General features: G+C 55.3%; 2 protein-coding genes and 1 pseudogene across 7 annotated transcripts in view; 1 reads left to right on the top strand and 2 right to left on the bottom strand.

Moving 5' to 3' along the window:
- LOC308555132 (SAGA-associated factor 29) overlaps nucleotides 1-4,869 on the top strand; it is a 33,607-nt gene extending 28,738 nt beyond the window's left edge. For both annotated transcript variants that reach the window (XM_081133008.1, XM_081133007.1), the window contains exons 5-10: nucleotides 1,829-1,893; nucleotides 3,089-3,218; nucleotides 3,289-3,435; nucleotides 3,579-3,614; nucleotides 3,718-3,880; nucleotides 4,665-4,869. In XM_081133008.1, the coding sequence (XP_080989134.1) occupies nucleotides 1,829-1,893; nucleotides 3,089-3,218; nucleotides 3,289-3,435; nucleotides 3,579-3,614; nucleotides 3,718-3,880; nucleotides 4,665-4,781 (658 nt within the window). In that variant the 3' untranslated portion in view covers nucleotides 4,782-4,869. The remainder of the gene's footprint in view (nucleotides 1-1,828; nucleotides 1,894-3,088; nucleotides 3,219-3,288; nucleotides 3,436-3,578; nucleotides 3,615-3,717; nucleotides 3,881-4,664) is intronic.
- LOC308555136 (nuclear protein 1-like) overlaps nucleotides 1-18,134 on the bottom strand; it is a 74,214-nt gene extending 56,080 nt beyond the window's left edge. Inside the window, exons 1-3 of one of the 4 annotated variants that reach the window (XM_081133014.1) lie at nucleotides 16,187-18,134; nucleotides 15,655-15,804; nucleotides 12,278-13,803 (exon numbers count right to left, since the gene is read on the bottom strand). In XM_081133014.1, the coding sequence (XP_080989140.1) occupies nucleotides 15,668-15,804; nucleotides 16,187-16,298 (249 nt within the window). In that variant the 5' untranslated portion in view covers nucleotides 16,299-18,134 and the 3' untranslated portion in view covers nucleotides 12,278-13,803; nucleotides 15,655-15,667. Of the gene's footprint in view, nucleotides 1-12,277; nucleotides 13,804-14,962; nucleotides 15,805-16,186 lie in introns of those variants that run through there. The other 3 variants (XM_081133013.1, XM_081133015.1, XM_081133012.1) reach the window with 3 other exon arrangements.
- Nucleotides 5,005-7,495, bottom strand: LOC308554472 (sulfotransferase 1A1 pseudogene; annotated as a pseudogene). Its single transcript, XR_014000598.1, has 3 exons — nucleotides 7,466-7,495; nucleotides 5,328-5,508; nucleotides 5,005-5,199 (listed from the first exon to the last, which is right to left on the bottom strand). The product of XR_014000598.1 is annotated as a sulfotransferase 1A1 pseudogene (transcript).
- Nucleotides 18,135-18,413: the final 279 nt, after the last annotated feature.

The following is an 18,413-nucleotide window of genomic DNA, read 5'->3' on the forward strand; positions in this document are numbered from 1 at the left end:
CTGAAAATATCCCTGCAAGCGTTCTCCTACCTTATTCCAAGTTTCTAAATTCACCGTGCCCTCCTCAGGGAACCAGGGGCACACTTCCTCCACAAACTGCAAAAATGTACGCAGTTGTGAGGTACTAACCTTGGCGCCCCTAGAACGGAGCATTGTTTTTAAGACTTGTGCGAACAGCATTCTACTATTCTCCTGTCCCATAATTTCCTTACTCCCGATGTACTAACCGCCCTCTCCGCTACCGTGGTTGCACTTACCCAGTAGCAATGCGCGCTCCCCGAGCGGTGTCCTCTACCGTTGTCCCAGGTTTTCAGGTCCCTGTTCGGGCGCCACTTGCCGGGGCCAGCCGGCAGGCGAACGAGGACCTGATTGAGGGGGTGAGGATTAGAAAAGAAAGACTCATAGAAAAGGATGGGATCGGGAGGGCTACAGCCAAGGCAGAGCTGAGCTGAGCTGAGCCGGGCTGCGCGCCGAGTTTATTGATTACAAGCTTTTTATAGTGCACCCAGACCACCATACCCAAAACAGTGACCTTTTACCCAGTTCCTGCTCTGCACAAACATTCTTGTTTGTCTAGACACTCTGTCTCCAAGTCAAGGTCTTTGTGCAGGGTTTCTACTCCCTAAAGCAAAGGACACTATGTAATCTTAACTAAGCTACAGGAGGCAGAGGTGCTAGCTCTGCCGACCCACCCTGCGGGTCAACGTGCCAGAGATTTCTCTCTAAGGCGACGCTAGGGTCGGCGAGCCCCTGGAGAGACTCCAGGGCAGCACCCTACCAGGCAGAGGTGCTAGCTCTGCCGACCCACCCTGCGGGTCAACGTGCCAGAGATTTCTCTCTAAGGCGACGCTAGGGTCGGCGAGCCCCTGGAGAGACTCCAGGGCAGCACCCTACCAGGGAGACTATTCAGGAGGGGCAGCCAGCCGGCTCCCCACACAAAACAGTGTTAGTAAAGGATTGTAATAATCATAACCTGCATGTCTTTTTCCACATGAGCAACTGTAAACCTATTTTTCCCACCCCTGTATTAGGGGAAAAGATTCCCCAGGGTCTAGGCTGAAGAAGCCTTCCTCTGGCCAGGACTTGTGTTCACTTCTGCCAGGTTGCTTGAGCTGCAGTCAGTCTAAAACCTCATCAATTAACTCCACAGTTTTCTGGGGCGCAGCCTTTCAGGAATGAGTTCCCTCCACCCCTAGCCCTGCTCTGAGCCAACAACTCCCACAGTCCTCTGCAGAGCCTCCTTTTACATGTCCCAGTTTGGGCAGACCCCAAGTTTTTCTTCTTTCTTCCAAATCCCAAGAGGTTGTTAGAGGCTCCCCACACTCAGTGACATTTCTTTGGGCTTTGTCAAGTGCACTCAGGCAAAGGCGGCCCTCTGCTTTGCTTACCTATCTAGGATGCTCTTAGGATTTTTGGCCTGCTACTTCCAACTGTCTCATAAGTTGTTTTGTTTTGTTTTGTTTTAAACATGTTTTTATTGACTTTAAAGAGAGAGGACGGGAGAGGGAGAGAGAAAAAGCAACTTCGATGAGAGAGAAAAATTAATCGGTTGCCTCCTGCATGCCCCCTATTGGGGATGGAGCCTGCATCCTGGACAAGTGGCCTGACCAGGAATCATACTGGCAGCCTCTTGGTGCACAGGACAGTGCTCAACAACTGAGCCACACCTGCTGGGCTGACTCATCATTTCTTTTATGCTTTTAAAATTAAAAGTCACCTACATGGGGTTCATAGTTTTCAGCAAGAAGGTTGGTCTGCATTATTAACCAGAAAGGGAAGTCGATGCTTTGTGCTTCAACCAGACCTCTTTCCTTTCTCCCACCCTCAGCATCCTCCGGAAAGCCCTAGACAAGATTGCGGAAATCAAGTCTCTGCTGGAAGAGAGGCGGATCGGTGAGTTAGACACGTCAAGTTAGTTCAGTGTCCTCAGCCAGGTGGAGTGAGGGCTCCTGAGAGCTGCAGTCACGTCTTCCTGCAGGGGTAGCCTGTAACCTCAGCCTGGTGTGATTGATCGGTCCATGGGTCTTGACAGAGACCCAGGGCAGCCTGGGACTGGGAAGAGAATGAAGTCATTCCCAGGGCTCAGAGGCAAGGCCTCCTCATTCTCGAACACCATGGTGATTTTCCCCAATCCCTCAGGGTTCTCTCCCTCTACTGCCCAGGGCAGTCACCCGCCAACTCCCTACTACCCCTAGACCCATTACTTGTTTTTTTAAAAATATATCTTTATTGATTTCAAGAGAGGAAAGGAGAGACAGAAACATCAATGATGAGAGAGTCATTGATTGGCTGCCTCCTGCACACCCCCAACTGGGGATTGAGCCTGCAACCCGGGCATGTGCCCTGACCGGGAATAGAACCCCGATCACCTGGATCCTAGGTCGACGCTCAACTGCTGAGCCAAACTGGCCAGGCATTTTTTTTTTTTTTTTTTTTTTTGGCCCATTTCTTGCTGTGCTGAGAACCTGGCTGTTTTTTGAGAGCCACACGGGGATGTCTTGGAGCCAGCCTTTCAGATGGAGTTGACACCAGTTGCTGGCTTCCAGAGCCCTTTAGGCTGCTTTCCCACGTCTCTCGCCCTTTCCATGAACCCACAGTGGACAGACTCCTCACCCATGGAAATTGTCACACTGCCACCTGGGTTTAAGTTGACTGGGTGTGTGGAGCCATGCCTGAGGAAGTAAGGGCTCTGCCCACATTTGGTAATTCTTTTAACTTTTTGCTTAATTACAACATATTAATAGAAAAGACATGCAAGTATACACACAGCTCCATAAATTTTCACTAACAAATGGTGGTAACCAGCACCCGGATCAAGAAACAACATGACCAATGCCTCAGAACGCCCCTTTTGCCCTTTCTAGTGCCTTCCCCCAAAGGCACCCACTAACCTGCCATCTCACTAGGTTAGTGTCGCTGGCAGTCTTTCACCAGGGGCTTCTAGTGGAGGGTTAGGGGGCACATCTGGGCCCTTGGTGCTCACTCAAGAGGTGGGGCGACCTCCTGACAGCTCGATGCAGGCTTGCTGGGGGCCCGGCGGGCCGGCACCCTCTCCCTGGTGCCTCAGGGGCTCACTTCCTTCCCGCAGCGGCCAAGATCGCGGGCCTGTACAATGACTCGGAGCCCCCGCGGAAGACCATGCGCAGGGGGGTGCTGATGACCCTGCTGCAGCAGTCAGCCATGACCCTGCCGCTGTGGATCGGGAAGCCTGGTGACAAGTGAGGGCAGGCCCAGGGAGGGAGAGCTGGCAGGGGAGGGGCTGGGGCTAACACTTCATTCCACCCTCAGGCCGCCCCCCCTCTGTGGGGCCATTCCAGCCTCTGGGGACTATGTGGCCAAACCTGGAGACAAGGTGGCTGCCCGGGTAAAGGCCGTGGATGGGGATGAGCAGTGGATCCTGGCCGAGGTGGTCAGTTACAGCCATGCCACCAACAAGTGAGTGGTCACACCCAGCCCTGTGGGAACTGGGACAGCGTGTGAAGAGCTGCTCCTTGGGCCATTTCCCCTCCCACCCTCCCCCTCGGTCCTAACCTAGCTCGGGTACCTCCCTGCATCCACTGTTCCCTTTTCACCCACAGGTATGAGGTTGATGACATTGATGAAGAAGGCAAAGAGTGAGTGTGCTGGCCAGGGCGGGGCAAGGGAAGCCTGGGGACAGCCTGGCTGCTGGGAAAGAGCCCCCCGCCTAGCCCCGGGTTGACCTAAGCGCCCCTCCAGGAGACACACCCTGAGCCGGCGGCGTATCATCCCACTGCCCCAGTGGAAGGCCAACCCTGAGACGGACCCCGAAGCCTTATTCCAGAAGGAGCAGCTTGTGCTGGCCCTGTACCCCCAGACCACCTGCTTCTACCGAGCCCTCATCCACACCCCCCCGCAACGGGTAAGGTGGCCCCCATGCACGAGATCCCCCATGACACCAGGACCACCTGGCTGACCAGATGGGTCATGGGGTCATCTTCCCCTCTTGTCCTCACCCTGTAGCCTTTGAGCTGGGAGGGTCCTGTGAGCTGCCCTCCCCTGCTGACAGTCTGCACTGTGACTCCCCTCCAGCCGTGTCCTCCAGGCAGCGCCAGTGGCCCTGCAGAGCCTTAGCAGGCTGGGTGGGGCGGACCTGCTGTGTCCTCTCACCCCGCTTTCCCACTGAGATGGGGAGCCTGAGCCCGGAGATGGAAGCGCCATCCTAGGGGCCTGCCTTCCAGCCCCTGACTCCTGCGCCACTGCCCTTTCCTGGCGCAAGGCTGCTTTTCCTGGAGCTTGTGACACTAGTGCTGGCTCCCTGGTCACCCATCATGGATGGCAGTTTAGAGGCTCTTCTCCCCTCTTCCTCCAGGGCCCCTGTCTGTGGCCCTCTGAATTGTCCTTGCTCCCCTTAACATTGGGTCCCTGAAAGGCACCAGTCCCTTTGGCTGCGGCCTGCCTGAGTGGGTAGTGAGTCCCCTTTTCCCTGCTTTTCATCCCGCCCTTGGCCATTCGCCCTTGGCCCTTGGCCCTTTGGAGCTGAGGAGAGCTCTGTAGCAGCCGGGAGCGGGCTCAGACATCCAGACTCAGTGAGCCAGATGAGACAGGGAAGGCTGGGCCCACACACCAGGGGTTCCTATGGGTCTAGGCTTGGGGGGCCTTGCCTGGGTTTCTGACCAGCGCCTCCTGTCTGCCTCCTGCCACAGCCCCAGGATGACTATTCGGTCCTGTTTGAGGACACTTCCTATGCAGATGGTTACTCCCCTCCCCTCAATGTGGCCCAGAGGTACGTGGTGGCTTGTAAGGAGCCCAAGAAAAAGTGATGCAGGCTGGCAGGTTCACAGTCTCCTGCTGCCCTCAGGGGCAATGCAACAAAAGGTTATGTGATCAAATAAATATTCCTCCCCTTGGCCCATGTCTCCCGGGTTTTACTTTTCTAGACTCTTCTCACCCCTCCCCGCATATGGCAAGTTGGGTTGCTGGGGCCTCACTTGGGGCATTAACTCTTTGGCTCAGGTTTGCTTTGCTTCCAATAGAGACACTCCATGCAACACAAACTGTACTTTATTCCGAGGCCACTGCCGGGCTGCTTTCACACCACGCCCTCTGCAGCGATCCCATGAACAGCTCACAGCTCAGAGCGGAACTCGAGGCTGCAGCCTGCCATCTTCTCAGCATAGTCGGCATCAAAGCGCTCATTCTGGGCCACAGTGAACATGGTTTTCCAGTCCCCCGTGACGCCTGTGGGAGTGGGAGGGAAGGAGGGAGCCTGGAAGTCCTGGCCACAGGGAGGCCCAGAGTGGCTCAGGGCAGCTCCAGCCGCTGCTCCCGCCCTCGCCTCCCAGATGCCCCTCCTGGTGGACGCTCACCTTTCCTCATGAAGGGGGAAATGCTGTGGTCCATGATTTCAGTGGGGACGGTGCTTTGGTTGGCCATGCGGTTGTTCTTCATCTCCTTAAACGATGTGTGCCGCACAATGTGATCCACGGTCTCCTCTGGCAGGGAGCGTCCCAAGAACTCCAGGATCTTCCGAATCTCCCTTTTGGCGTCCTGGAGCAGCAGAGGCGCTCTTCAGTGGGGGCTTGGCTTGTTTGTTGAACAAACAAAAGGGAGGGCCCTGCCCAATGTCATGGCCACATCCCACCCTGCTCCTTGACCCTGGTGCTCTGTCCTCTGTCCCTGGGGCAAAGTTAATTACTTTGTGCCCTGTGATCTATTAAGAAGCTGTAATGAAAAGCAAGGATCTGAAACCAGGACTACTCTATCCATCAAGGCTATAATTCACAATAGATGGTGAAAGTGAAAGCTTCCCAGACAACAAAAGGTATAGGAATTTATCACCACCAAACCAGCATTTCAGGAAATGTTACAGTGAGTGCTATAGCCCTAGCCAGGTCTGGTCAGTGGTTAGAGCGTCAGCCTGTGGACTGGAGGGTCCCAGGATCGATTCCATCCAAGGGAACGTACCTCAGTTGCAGACTTGATCCCTGGCCCTCGTCAGGGCATGTGTGGAAGGCAACTAGTCGATGTGTCTCTCGCATTGATACCTCTCTCTCACTCGCTCGCGCTCTCCCTTCCACTCTCTCTGAAAAACAATGAAAAAAATGACCTTGGGTGAGGATTAAAAATAAATAAATTTTTAAACAGGTGTCATTTAAAAAGGGGCGCTGCTGTAAAAAGAAGTAGAAATAGAAGCATAGGCATAAAGAATTAGAGAAGCATAGGCATAAAGACTGGCAATAGATTAAGCATCTTTCATTAATAACCTCAAATACAAATGGATTAAATGCTCCAATTAAAAGACATGGGACAGCTAAATGGATATGAAAACAAGACCCAAATATATGCTGTCTACAAGAGACCCCCCTCAGAACAAAAGACACACAGGCTGGGAAAAACCGTGGAGGACTTTAAGGGTGAGATCAACAGCAATACAGTCACAGTAGGGAACTTTAACACCCCACTGACTTCCCTGGATAGGTCTTCCAGACAAAAAATCAGCAAGGAAACAGTGACTCTAAATGACACACTAGATCAGATGGATTTAATCGACATTTACAGAACATTTCACCCTAAAGCCGCAGAATAGGCATTCTCCTCAAGTGCACATGAGACATTCTCAAAGATAGACCACATGTTAGGACACAAAACAAGTCTCTACAAGTTCAAGGAGATTGAAATATCAAGCATCTTCTCAGACATTTACACCATGGGATACTGTGCAGCTGTAAAAAAGAAGGATCCTTACCCTTTGAGACAGCATGGAGGGACCTGGAGAGTATTATGCTAAGTGAAATAAGCCAGTCAGAGAAAGACAAGTATCCCATGATCTTACTCATGTGGAATCTAGTGAACAAAATAAACTGATGAACAAAATAGATCCAGAGACATAGAGGCTGGAACAGACTGAGGGATCTCAGAGGGAAGACAGTGGCGAGTGGGAAGAGATTAACCTAAAAACATAAGCATATATGCATAACTCATGGACACAGACAATAGTAGGGGGAATGCCTGGATGGAGTGGGGTGCAGGGGGGAGGGAATCAATGGGGGGAGAGGGAAGGGACGGCTGTAATACTTTCAACAATAAAGATAAGTTAAGACATTAAACACACACAGGAATACCCAGAAACCAGGCCAGAAGTGAAGGGGCAGAGCCCTGGCCATTGTAGCCCAGTTGGTTGAGCATCCCCTGGTGCACCAAGAGGTCACCGGTTGGGTTCCCAGGCTGGATCCCCAGTAGGGGGCGTGCAGGAGGCAGCCAATGGATGTTTTCCTTCCTCTCCCTCTCCCTCAACCTCCGCCCCCAGCCCCGTCCAAATGGCCTCCAGGTTCCTGATAAAGCCAGGACCCCTCCTGCACTCATTGAGAGTGTAGCAGGCCCTACTTGCCCTGCCCCCCACTCACTGTCCAATATCTTGCCAGGGTGGGTATGAGCAGCACGAGTCAGAAGCACGCAGGAAACAGCCCTGGCCGGGTAGCTCAGCTGGTTAGAGTCTTCCCCATACACCGAGGATTCGGGTGTGATCCCCAGTCATGGCCCGTTCTCTCTCTCTCTCTCTCTTTCTCTCTCTCCCCCCCCTCAATCAATGAAAATGAAGAATGCAGGAAACAAACACAGTGATGGGGCAGCGGGAGAGGAGGGGCAAGTCCGAGAGTGTGGAGCCCAGGAGGCCCCAGCCCCCACACTCCCTACCAGGAATGGGCCCCTTCCGGGAGCAGGCGTGTGCATTCCAGGCTTTCTCAGGAGAGACCAGGAAGTGCTCAGGAGCAGAGACAGGAAGGCAGGGACCTGCAGGTGACAGAACTTGTGGGCACACTGGCCCCACTCACCAGGACCCCTCTCAGAACTGGCTGGTCAAGACCTCAGAGCCCTCACCACTGTCTCTGCTGGTCTGATAAACAGAATGTGAGCCAAGCTGGTCCTGGAGGGCAGTCGACTCGGAAGCGGAAAACTTACATGGCCTCCCCTCCCCTTCCTTCTCATTCCCAGGGACATGGCCTCCCCTCCCCTTCCTTCTCATTCCCAGGGACATGGCCTCCCCTCCCCTTCCTTCTCATTCCCAGGGACATGGCCTCCCCTCCCCTTCCTTCTCATTCCCAGGGACATGGCCTCCCCTCCCCTTCCTTCTCATTCCCAGGGGAAGCAGGCAGCTCTGAAATCAGCCCTCCTGCAGCAAGAGGTGCTGAGGGGCCTGGAGCTCCGTGTGCGGACAGGCAATTCTGTGAGGACCTGGGAAGCTTCCTGGGAGAGTCCGACTGGCCCTGGCCCAGGGGCTTCAGCTCCAGTGGTGCCTGAAACAGCTGTATGGCTCCTAGCAAATCTTTTTTTTTTTTGTAATCACCCGAGGATATTTTTCCATTTATTTTTCAGAGAGGAGGGGGGTAGAAACATTGATGTGAGAGACACAGCGACCTGTTGCCTCTCACACCCCCGACCAACCAGGGCCAGGGACCGAACCTGCAACCCAGGAATGTGCCCTTGACAGGGACTCAAACCCGTGACTCTTTGGTCCGTGGGCTGATGCTCTAACCACTGAGTCACACTAGCCAGGGCCTAGCAAGTCATTTTCCTTTCAAGCCTCAGTTCTGTGCCTGTGAAATGGGGACAGTGACTCTGTATGCTCGATGAGGGCACTGGGAGGGTCAGATCTGTCGGATGACCGGTGGGGAAACTATAAAGTGGAGACGCGACACTACGTGAATAGGGTCATTATTCAGAACCGGTGGAATTCTGACAGGTTGACATGAGAGGAGACGTGTCCCCAGCAAGAAGGATGGTGTGAAGCAAGACTTTCTCGCACATTCACTCATGGCTATTTATTGTGCACCTACTAAGTGACAAGGACCAACCCCGAGGAAGAGGAACCAAAAAGCACTTAGACTAAGGCGCAGGTGGTTGAGGTTCTGGAAAGCGACACTCAAGGACAGGCACTGTGCCAAGTGGGCAGTAGGGGACCATGCTAGGAGGGTGGTGAGAGAGAGGCCTTTGGACAAGACAACCGCGGGAGCTGGGGGGCATCTCCAGGAGCAGGGCGGCAGCTTTCTGGGGGAGGGGGTGTGGGCACTCAGGCCTCCCCGCCCGGCGCCCACAGCGCCCCCCAGTCCCGCTCTCTGCCTGTGGCCACTCAGCCCCAGCTCTTCCCTTTGCCTGGGGTTTCTCAGCTGCCAGGGGCCGCCTTCCTGACCCCAGACAATAAATGAATAAGGAAAATTAGAGTTCGTCAGGTGGGAGCTGTGTTCTTAAGAACAGAAACAGGAATATCACCCTGAGTCGCTCAGGGACTTCCTCTGGCTGTTGCTTAAGCGCCACCTGGGCGAGGCCTCCGACCGAGGCCCCTGGGAGCGCGCAGGCCGAGCCCCCGCTCCGGGCGCTGGGTCCGCCACCAGAGCGTGAGCTACGAGGAAGGCCCGGCTGCCCCTGTGCCCGTGGTTTCTAGAACACTCCCTGGCTCAAATATTTGCTGAATGAATAAATGATTATGTCCCCAAACAGTTCAAAACAAAACAAAATAAAACTCTCGAACCCCGTTCTCCAGAGAAAGGAGACAGGACCGGTCACACGCAGCTGGCCTGACATTCTGGGAAGTGATTAGAATCGAACTTTAATTTTATAACTTACATGTTTTGCAAAAGTTGGAAGGAGGGCGAGTTCAGTCAGGAGGGCTGAGCTAGAGGTTGGGGGTTATCTTCTGCTTCCACAACATCAATTGTTTTTGTAACCAGAAAAGCAAAGAAAAGGAAGCGCTTGCTTCTGATGGACAGACACTGGGTTCTTGGTCTCCAGCTGGGAGCAGGGAGCGGTCTCCTTTGTCGGGCTGGCCATCTGCACGGGGACCTGGGACTGGAGCTCTCTCACTTCCTTGCTCCCCTCTGACACTCGCTGAGGTGCACAGAGCTCTCTAGAGGGTTTGAGCGTGGGTGTCAGCACACCTGTCTTCTACTGGCTCACCCTGTGGCAGTGATGAGCGCAGGACCCAGGTCTTTTCTCTCCTGCAAGACTGGTAAATACTCGGTGTGATAATAGTCAGGTCAGGTAACTGGCCCCAGGTCACACAGTCAGAGTTGGGACTTGAATCCAGAGTCCAAGTCCAAACCCTGAGCACTATTTATTTAAAATATATCTTTATTGAATTCAGAGAGAGGAAGGGAGAGGGAGACAGAGAGAGAAACATCAGTGATGTGAGAGCCATTAATCGGCTGCCTCCTGCATGCCCCCGACTGGGGATCGAGCCCACAACCCGGGCATGTGCCCTGACCGGGAGTCGAACCAGGTTCTCTTGGATCCTAGGTCGACGCTCAACCACTGAGCCACGCTGGCCGGGCCAAACCCTGAGCTCTTATTGCTACTTTGCTGCCTCCTGAAGTTCTTTTTCTGGCCCTGGTACTCTGCTAAGTGAGTGAAAAAACAATTTCCTTGTGTTCTCAAACCATGCCAGGAGGCGGGTGTGCTCTGCATCTCCTGTTTGCAGCTGTGTGTGGAAATCATAAAGCAGAGGAAACGCTGACGAGTCCCACATCCCAGCCAAGTTTGCAGGCAGGATCTGGACATAACCTGGGGGACTCTGGGCTTTTCAGTCACTCTTGCTGCGTAACAAATCCCAAATGCAGAGCCTGGAAACAACCATTTGTTATGCTCCGAGATTCTGTGCGTGGAAATTAGCTTGTCCCTGCTCCACAATGTCTCAGGCCTCACCTGGGAAGATGCAGTTGCTGGAAGTGACTTGACAGCTGGGACTGGAACCTCTGCAGGCGCCCTTCACTCACGTGTCTGGAGGTTAAGAATGGCTTCCAGCTGAGACCTGAGCTGGGCTGAAGGCCAACAACCAGTGTCCTTTCCACGTTGTCTCTCCACCGGTACAACCTTGGACTTCTGCACAGCAGGGGCCTGAGGTCCAGGAACCCCAGGGAAAGAGGTGGAGGGCACGGCACTTTCGGACACCACCACTTGTGCCGTACCTCATCAGGCAAGGCGGCCAAAGGCCCTCACTTGTTTGAAAGGAAGGGACACAGTCCCCTGCCCTCCATTTGCTGGAAGGGTGTCAAGGCCACACCATAAGGAGAGCATGTGGGATGGAACTCCTGCTGTGACCGTCTTTGGTAAATATAATCTGAGACAAAAGTCCAGCATCGGTGTCCTAAACTTCAGTGCATGTTAGAGTCACTCTTCAAAGTCTCAGTGCCCAAGCTATACCCCAGACCAAAGGGATCAGCATGTCGGGGAGTGGAGCCAGGCACCAGTGTTTCCTTTAGCTTCCGTGTGGTTACCATGAGGCGCCCTCCCACGTGTGCAAAGCACCTGGCAGAGTGTCTGGCTCCTGAGCAACCAGTGTCTCTCCAAGTGTGAACGCCTCTGACTCTTCGTACACAAGGTCGCTGTCGGCAGTGTGCAGGTGGCCGTAAAAAGTTATAGTTCGGGTTTCTCTTTACAGTTATCGTCTAACAGTGACACGTGGCTGTTGGTTTCCACTTTCAGTGGTTATGCAGTTTCCTTTTTAAAGGCATTTGGGACAAAAGGTAAGGAAGTAGAGGTAATTTTTAGACTTCCAAGTAAGTAATGGTATAGCTTGAATGCGCATAGGGCAGAAATTGCAGAAGTGGTGCCCGAAAGGGAAGGCGAGGCTGGGAAAACCTGGGGCAGATCAGCAGCAGCGGTAGCTGTGACGATTGCTGTGAATAGCATCATCTTTAAGGACTGCTGGCTGAAAATCAGCCTTGGGGAGTTCTGAACTTTTAAAACTAGACGTCTGAGAGCTGGCCATTGAGAAAGGACTGGGCAGGAGAAGACCAGGGTGTTTGTGAAACAAATAAAGAGCCTGGTAGTAAGTTTCCTGGTTCTCTGCAGGGAGCTGGGAATCCTTTGAAAGAATGGTGGCAACCTGAGGGGACATTTCTGTAAGCCCCTGAGGGGGACAGAGACCAGTCATCTCTCTCGTTCTCAGGAGGAACCCAAGAAATTGGGGAAACAGACATTACATGCAACTGGGAGATGGAAAAGAAAAGGTGTAGGAAAAGGGGGGTGGAACAGAACAGGGAGATTCTGGAGGGGTAGAGTCAGGAGCCGGTTCTTGTCCTACTGAGACCCTAGTCCTCATGTGAGTTTAAGCCAGTCCCTGACCCCTGATCCACGCCCCCTCCAAGGCCTTAAAAGAGTGGAGGCTCTAACCCCAGGATCCTTCCTGACCAAACATGCTGTAATTCCAGGAACTGCCTGGTGCCTGGAACACCCACTTAAAGGCCTCCCAGTCATAGGCTGTGCCAGGGAAAGGCGAGGCCTGGGAAGGCCAGTCAGAGGCCAGGAGTGAGGGGTGGCATGTGGGGCCTTCTGTCAAGTGTCAAAGGACCCAGTATCCAGGGTGTGGCCACAGCCAGCAAGGGACACAGCACTTCCCAGGCTGTTTTCTCCTTTGACATAGACAGAGAAGAGGGTAGTCTCACCAATTGACAGGTGAGGAAACTGAGGCTCAGAAATGAACTACATTCTAGGATTCCTCGGTCAGTATTCATGGTTGTCAGGCATGTAGTATACAGGGAGAAGCCCAGCTTCTGCAGGTTTTGGTTGTGTGACTTTGGGCAAGTTACTTGACTTCTCTGAACCTCAATTTTCTAGCCTGTAAAATGGGATCAATAATAATACAATGGGTTATTGTACGGATTAAATGAAACAATGCCTATAAAACACCTATCACAGAGCAATAGCCTAGTACATGGAAGCTGCTGCTATGATTTAAAAAATATATTTCTAATGATTTTTAGAGAGAGAGAGAAAGGAAGAGAGAGAGAGGAACATTGATCTGAGAGCAAATCATGGATCAGCTGCCTCCTGCATGCCCCATACTGCAGGTTAAACCTACAACCCAGGCTTATGCCCTGAGCAGGAATCGAACCAGCAACCCCTTGGTGCACAGGATGATGCACAACCAACTGAGCTACACCAGTGGAGCCTGTTGCTATGATTTTTGAAGCTGACATACCAGATCTGTGCTGCACTGAGAGCTCACTGCCCTGTGCTGCTCCTGGCATTTTCCTTGAGTTCCAGAGCTGACAAGTGGCCCTAGGGACTGGTTCCAATCATGCCAGGCTCCCATTTGTCCCTCTATGCAATGCATGCCTTCAGCCAGGCCCTGGTAACAGTAGGCATCCAATAAACATTCACGGGATGAGTAAATAACTTGGGAAAGGGGGGTTTGAGGGGAACCTCCGGAGCTGTGGGCCAAATGACGGTGGGATTCTGGGCACAGGCTTGTGTGGCGGGATCCAGAGAAGGCGACCGCCTGGGGTGGAGGCAGGAGACGGGTGGTGGAGGGCAAGTCGGGGATGGCTTTGCAGAGAAGGGGGCATTTGAGCTGAGCCTCATGGGACGGGTGCGTAAAGGCATCTCAAACAGAAAGGACCAGAAGAAGAGAAAGGACCAGAAGAAAGAAAGGACCAGAAGCTTGTTCAGGGGCAGGTGGGAGAGTCAGGTTTCAGCTGCTCTGGAAGGAATCAGGCAGCTCCAAGGCAGCAAGTGCCCTGTCCCAGTGAGAGTCACGAAAGCAGGTGACTCCAGTAGGGGCAGCTGGGTTGGGCTGGGTGGTTTAATGTCCTCAGGGAGCGATCCTGTCACTGACCTCAGGCTGGACTCAGGGGAGGCCACTGGCGAGCGGTTCCCGAGGCTCAAGCGGGCCGGGCCGGCTGCGCATCTGCTGCGGCTCCAGCGGGCGCCTCACTGCTCGGTCACCGTCCCGGTCCCTAGGACCCGCTGCTTCCCAGCTCTGCAGCCCAGGGCTTGCACCGAGGGGACCGGAGGGAGAAGGCTCTGCCCGGGGCCAGCCTCGGGGTGGTCCCCCCCTTTCCTTGAGCCTGTCTGTGGGAGATGTCCCTTGCCAATTTTAGCCGGTACCCGCTCTCGCCGCCTCCTTCAATGAACCCGCCCTTCCGAGCCTGGCCCACGCGGGCTGAGCAGCTGCTGCTGGACTTTCCGAGCCGCTCCCGCACTTGGGTGTGGCCGTGTAACTGAATTCCAGCAGAAGCGGCCTGTTCCACTTTTAGGGTACGGCCCCAAGAGGGAATCGGTGTGGCCTCCCCTGGTCCCTCCCTGCTCCCTCTCCACAGGCTGGCTCCGAGCAGCTGGCTGGGGCCCCGAGTGGAAACCATGCTCTGAGGGGGCAGAACCATGGGCTAAAGTAGCCGAATCCCTGACGGGTGGAGCTGCCACTTTGGCCCAGGAGTGCCTGCCCTTGGGGCTGTCCTGTGACAGAGAGAGAACCTTCTATCCCGTTCTGTTTGCGTCTCCAGGACAGCAGCCCCAACTCGTATCTCAATCAACAGATCCACTTGGCCCCCCCTCCTGTTTGCCCTGCGCTCCTCTCAGACCTGGTCTGAGACCCGTCACACCAGGTGAGCATCCCCCCAGCTGACCTCCCAGAGCCCTGTCCTGGCAGCCCCCTGAGCGAAGGGACCCTCCTCACTCGAGGACCATGAGAATCCTTGAAGTTGAGCCCCGAGGAACTTGGGCAAACCCCTCAATGTTTTAAGTCTCAGTTTGCTCCTTTTGGGCATCAATAGATATTCACTCGAACGGTGGCCTCATACGAGTTCAAGGTGGTCAGCAGACCCTTATTCCGGAGCTGGGAGGCGCTGGGAGGGGGACGTGTCGGGGCAGATTAAAAAGGTGCCTGGCTCAGTGGTTAGAGCGTCGGCCTGCGGACTGAGGGCCCTCGGGGCGGATCCTGGCCAGGGGCACGCACCTCGGTTGCGGGCTCGATCCCCGGCCCCAGTCCAGGTGGGTGTGGGGGGCAACCAGTCGGTGTGTCTCTCTCACATCGGTGTTTCCCTCTCTCTCTCTCCCTGCCACTCTCTCTGAAAAGCAACGGAGAAAATACCGTGGGGCCTGGATAAAACGCCGCAGCAGAGGAATGCCCTTCACGCCAGAGGACACCGCAGAACCCGATGCTCCGCAACCGTGCCACTGAAACCCAACCAAACCCACCCAGCCCTGCAGGCCCCTCAAAGTCAGACCCCCCCCAGATGCGTCACCAAACGCAGACACTGACGAAAGCCGCTCACTGGCCACGCAGACGCAGACACGTGCGGAGCCCGGCGCAGAGGAACCAGGCAGAGGGAAGAAACACTCAGCTGCTGCTGTGCTTTATTGTCGCTGCCACGCAGGGAGCTCCGCGGTCTTCAGCATCTTTCTTTCAGGGGTGTCTTCGTGGCTTTGCCTGTCCATTCCCTGCCTCTTGCTCCCTGTCTTGCCCTCTTTCTGGGGCCTCAGTCAGGTGGGGTAAGTCCTGGGGATCGGGTGGGGACACGCAGGCCTGGACCCTGCTTCCAGGAGCTGGCTCCTCCGTGGTCCTGCCACCATCGCCTTTCGGGTGCGTGCTCTGGCCTCATCTGGGGAAGAAAACCAGTTGCTGGAAGGGACAGAGGCCTGGGTAACTCTGCCTTTCCTACTCACGTGCTCTGTGACTCCAGAGAAAGACCCTACCCTCTCTGGGCCTAGTTTCCCTCTCTAAACCACATTTCCCTCCTGTAGGAAGGGGTCCCTATTTCCCCCTTTGCACTGGCCACTAGGAAACGCAGAGCAAATGTAGGTCTCATCTGCTCCGACGCGGATACCGCAGTTCCTTAACGCCCCCTCCCACCCGCAGCGTGCGCCCGTCCTGTCCTGCCGTCCCAGGCAGAGGGGCCTCCCCGCTCTGAGCCCGACCCGCACCTCCAGCTCTGCCTCAGGGCCGTGCCCCTCGCTTTTTCCGCTCTGTATTCTGGAGCTTGGTCACCAGCTTCCTCTCGTGCCCACCAGGGCTGGGGCGGTTGGTGTTGGCAGCGGCTTCTCTCTTGGTGCGACCCTTCCTGCCTCCCACTCCTGGGAACCGAGGAGGCAAGAGCCGCAGTGAGGTGGCTGGAGGCGGGATGGCCTCAGAGGGGAGGAGGGGCTGCGAGTGCAGCGGTGGAGAGAGCTTGGGTTGGAGTAGGGAGGCCGGGGTTGCCACCACAGAGCTTTGGGGTACAGTCTCTATTTCCCCGTCCGAGAAATGAGGGCCCCCAGATGGCCCATTGTTGCTCCAATATTCTAGGCAGGCTGAGGCCCCAGGGCTGAGTAGGACAGTGCTCAGGGGATGAGGGGCCCAGGGACAGGTTGGAAAAGGGTGAGGGATGTGGAGAAGTCCCAGGAGGGGTCCTAGTGCCCCGGGGGGGGGGGGGGGCAGAGGTGCAGGGACCAGAAAGGTGGCCCGGCCAGGCCTTACCGGGGTAAGAATGAGCCAGGCTGTACAGGTCGCACTCATCCAGGCTGGGGTCTTCGTCCTGGGGGTCTGGGGGCTGCTGGGCCGGGCTGGCTGCTCTGGGGAAGGTGGCCATCCTGTCCCGCTTGCTCTCACTGTCTGTGTGTCTGTGTGTCTGTGTGTTTGTCTCTCTCTCTCTCTCTCTCTCTCTCTCTCTCCTTCTAAAGCCTAGTTTGTGTCTGGTTTCCTGGCACCTCCCAGTTCACTGGATCCAACTTTGAAGGCCACGTCTCCTCCTCAGCTGCCCGCAGGCCCAGTCTGACGCAACCTGGCCCTTCCCCAGCATCGGCAGTAAACACCCGTCCCTCACGGTCATGAGAGGGGAAAGAGTCAGTCTCATGAGTGCTCCCCCCTGCCCCCCCTCCCTGGGGCTCCCCAGCAGGTGTTTTCCACAGAGGAGATTCCCTGTCCCAGGGAAGACGAGGAAACCGGTGAGGTCTGGCCATGAACAGTCCTTGGGAACCGCCTGCAGGGACCCGAGGGCCTCACTGGGCCCACTCCTTCCTGTCCATCTGCTGCGCTCTGCACGTGGCCCCTCTGGGATTGGGGTCACGGTCACACAGCTGACCCTCACTCCCACGCCAGCTTGGCTCAGATTCAGGACTGTGGTGGCAGCAGATGGAGTGAAGTATATGGGGTCAGGATATCAACATGCTATCTGCCAGGTCCGTGGATCTCACCCTGTCACATCCAGCACTCCTCCCCCCCCCCCCGAAACAGCTTGGCAAGCCCCCTTAATATCCTGAACTGGGGGTCCCTAGGCAATATCCTTCACCTGAGAGAGGCCAGCTGAGTGGTTAAGATTGTGGAGCTAGATCTCCAGCCCCTGCTCCACCACTTCCTGTGTGACCCCAGACAAGTCACTTGACCTCTCTGTGCCTTGGTTTTCCTCTGTAAAATGAGGATGATAATAACCGAAGCTGCCTCACAGGGTTGGTGAGAGGAGCAGATGAGTAGCTCGTGGAAAGGCACTTGCAGCTGGGCCGGGGCAGCGCACACCGCACAGGGCGAGAGTCAGTCTCGTTTCCAGACCCCTCAGTAGACGCCCTATCGTACCGTAAAGGAGCCATCAAAGGAGATTAATTTATTATAAAATAGTATGTGCTTCAAAACATGGATATCCCAGAGCAGAAGACATTATGAAGCAAGATGTTTGTAGTGATCGAATAGGAATTAAAGGAAGGGGTTCGGATGGGAGGCGCGTGAAACTGGAATTTTCCACTCCTGCCTGAAGGATCTGCGCAGGTCGAGTTGCCCAGAGAGGCCCCACCTCCCGTGGCTGCGGCTTCTGCCCGGCTCCCAGCTCCTACTGCCTGGGGCAGGGAAGGAGGCCTCGTCCTTGTTTCTAACTCTGTGGTTTCCAAGGCGACAGGACCTTGTCCCGGGCCGCTCCCGCTTCGCTGTGAGCCAGCTGCCCCGCTGGTACCTGAGCCCGTCCTTCCCCAGCCCTGTAAGGACCCCGCCCTGCCCGCGGCCCAAGGAGCAGCAGCACTTCTGCTTGCATTTCTCCCTGGCCTGAGCCAGAGGTAAATTCAGCTCATGTTTTCCAGATCGGGTGGTCCCTGAGTTCTTCAACACCCAGGAGGTGAAAGCGGAGACAGGAGGACTCTTGGATAAAAACAGAGTTGGGATAATAACCGATCAGGTGATGAGGGAGAGAGGAAAACAACCCTCATTGAAACAAAGGACAAACTAAGGTGGAGGAATGAGGAGCCGTGTCCTGCGAGCGGAGGACTTTTCCACTCCGTGCGACTCCCTGTATCGTGGCATCGGATGGGGTAGGTTCTAGGCTCAGGTCAGTCCTTGCAAATAAGTTTTTTGGCTTCGTGAATGTCTCGCGGGACAGTGAAATGTTGTGTGGGACGTGGGACAGTTCTGTGTGCCACTGTTCTGTTCTGCCTCCCTTGTGATGACCAAGAACCCCCCCCCAAACCCTGGAGCTGCCCCTCAGGGTGGTCTTTCACTTACTCACCTCTGCCACCAGGACCCTGGTTCCTAGTGAGATTTGGGGCTCACTTGTGAGTTTGCTCCCCTGTAAAGCCAGGAGAGCCACAGCGCCCACTGTGAGACAGGGCTTCAGACAGGGCTTCGTCCAGAGGCCCCCTCCCCCGCCCCCGGTCTCAGTGTCTTGCTCAAGGTGAGGCAGCTGGAGAGGGCTGAAGGACCCTCCCACGGCCTCCTGACCTCCCGT

Source organism: Miniopterus schreibersii (assembly GCF_964146895.1).
Source record: "Miniopterus schreibersii genome assembly, chromosome: 3".
Lineage (NCBI taxonomy): Eukaryota > Metazoa > Chordata > Mammalia > Chiroptera > Miniopteridae > Miniopterus > Miniopterus schreibersii.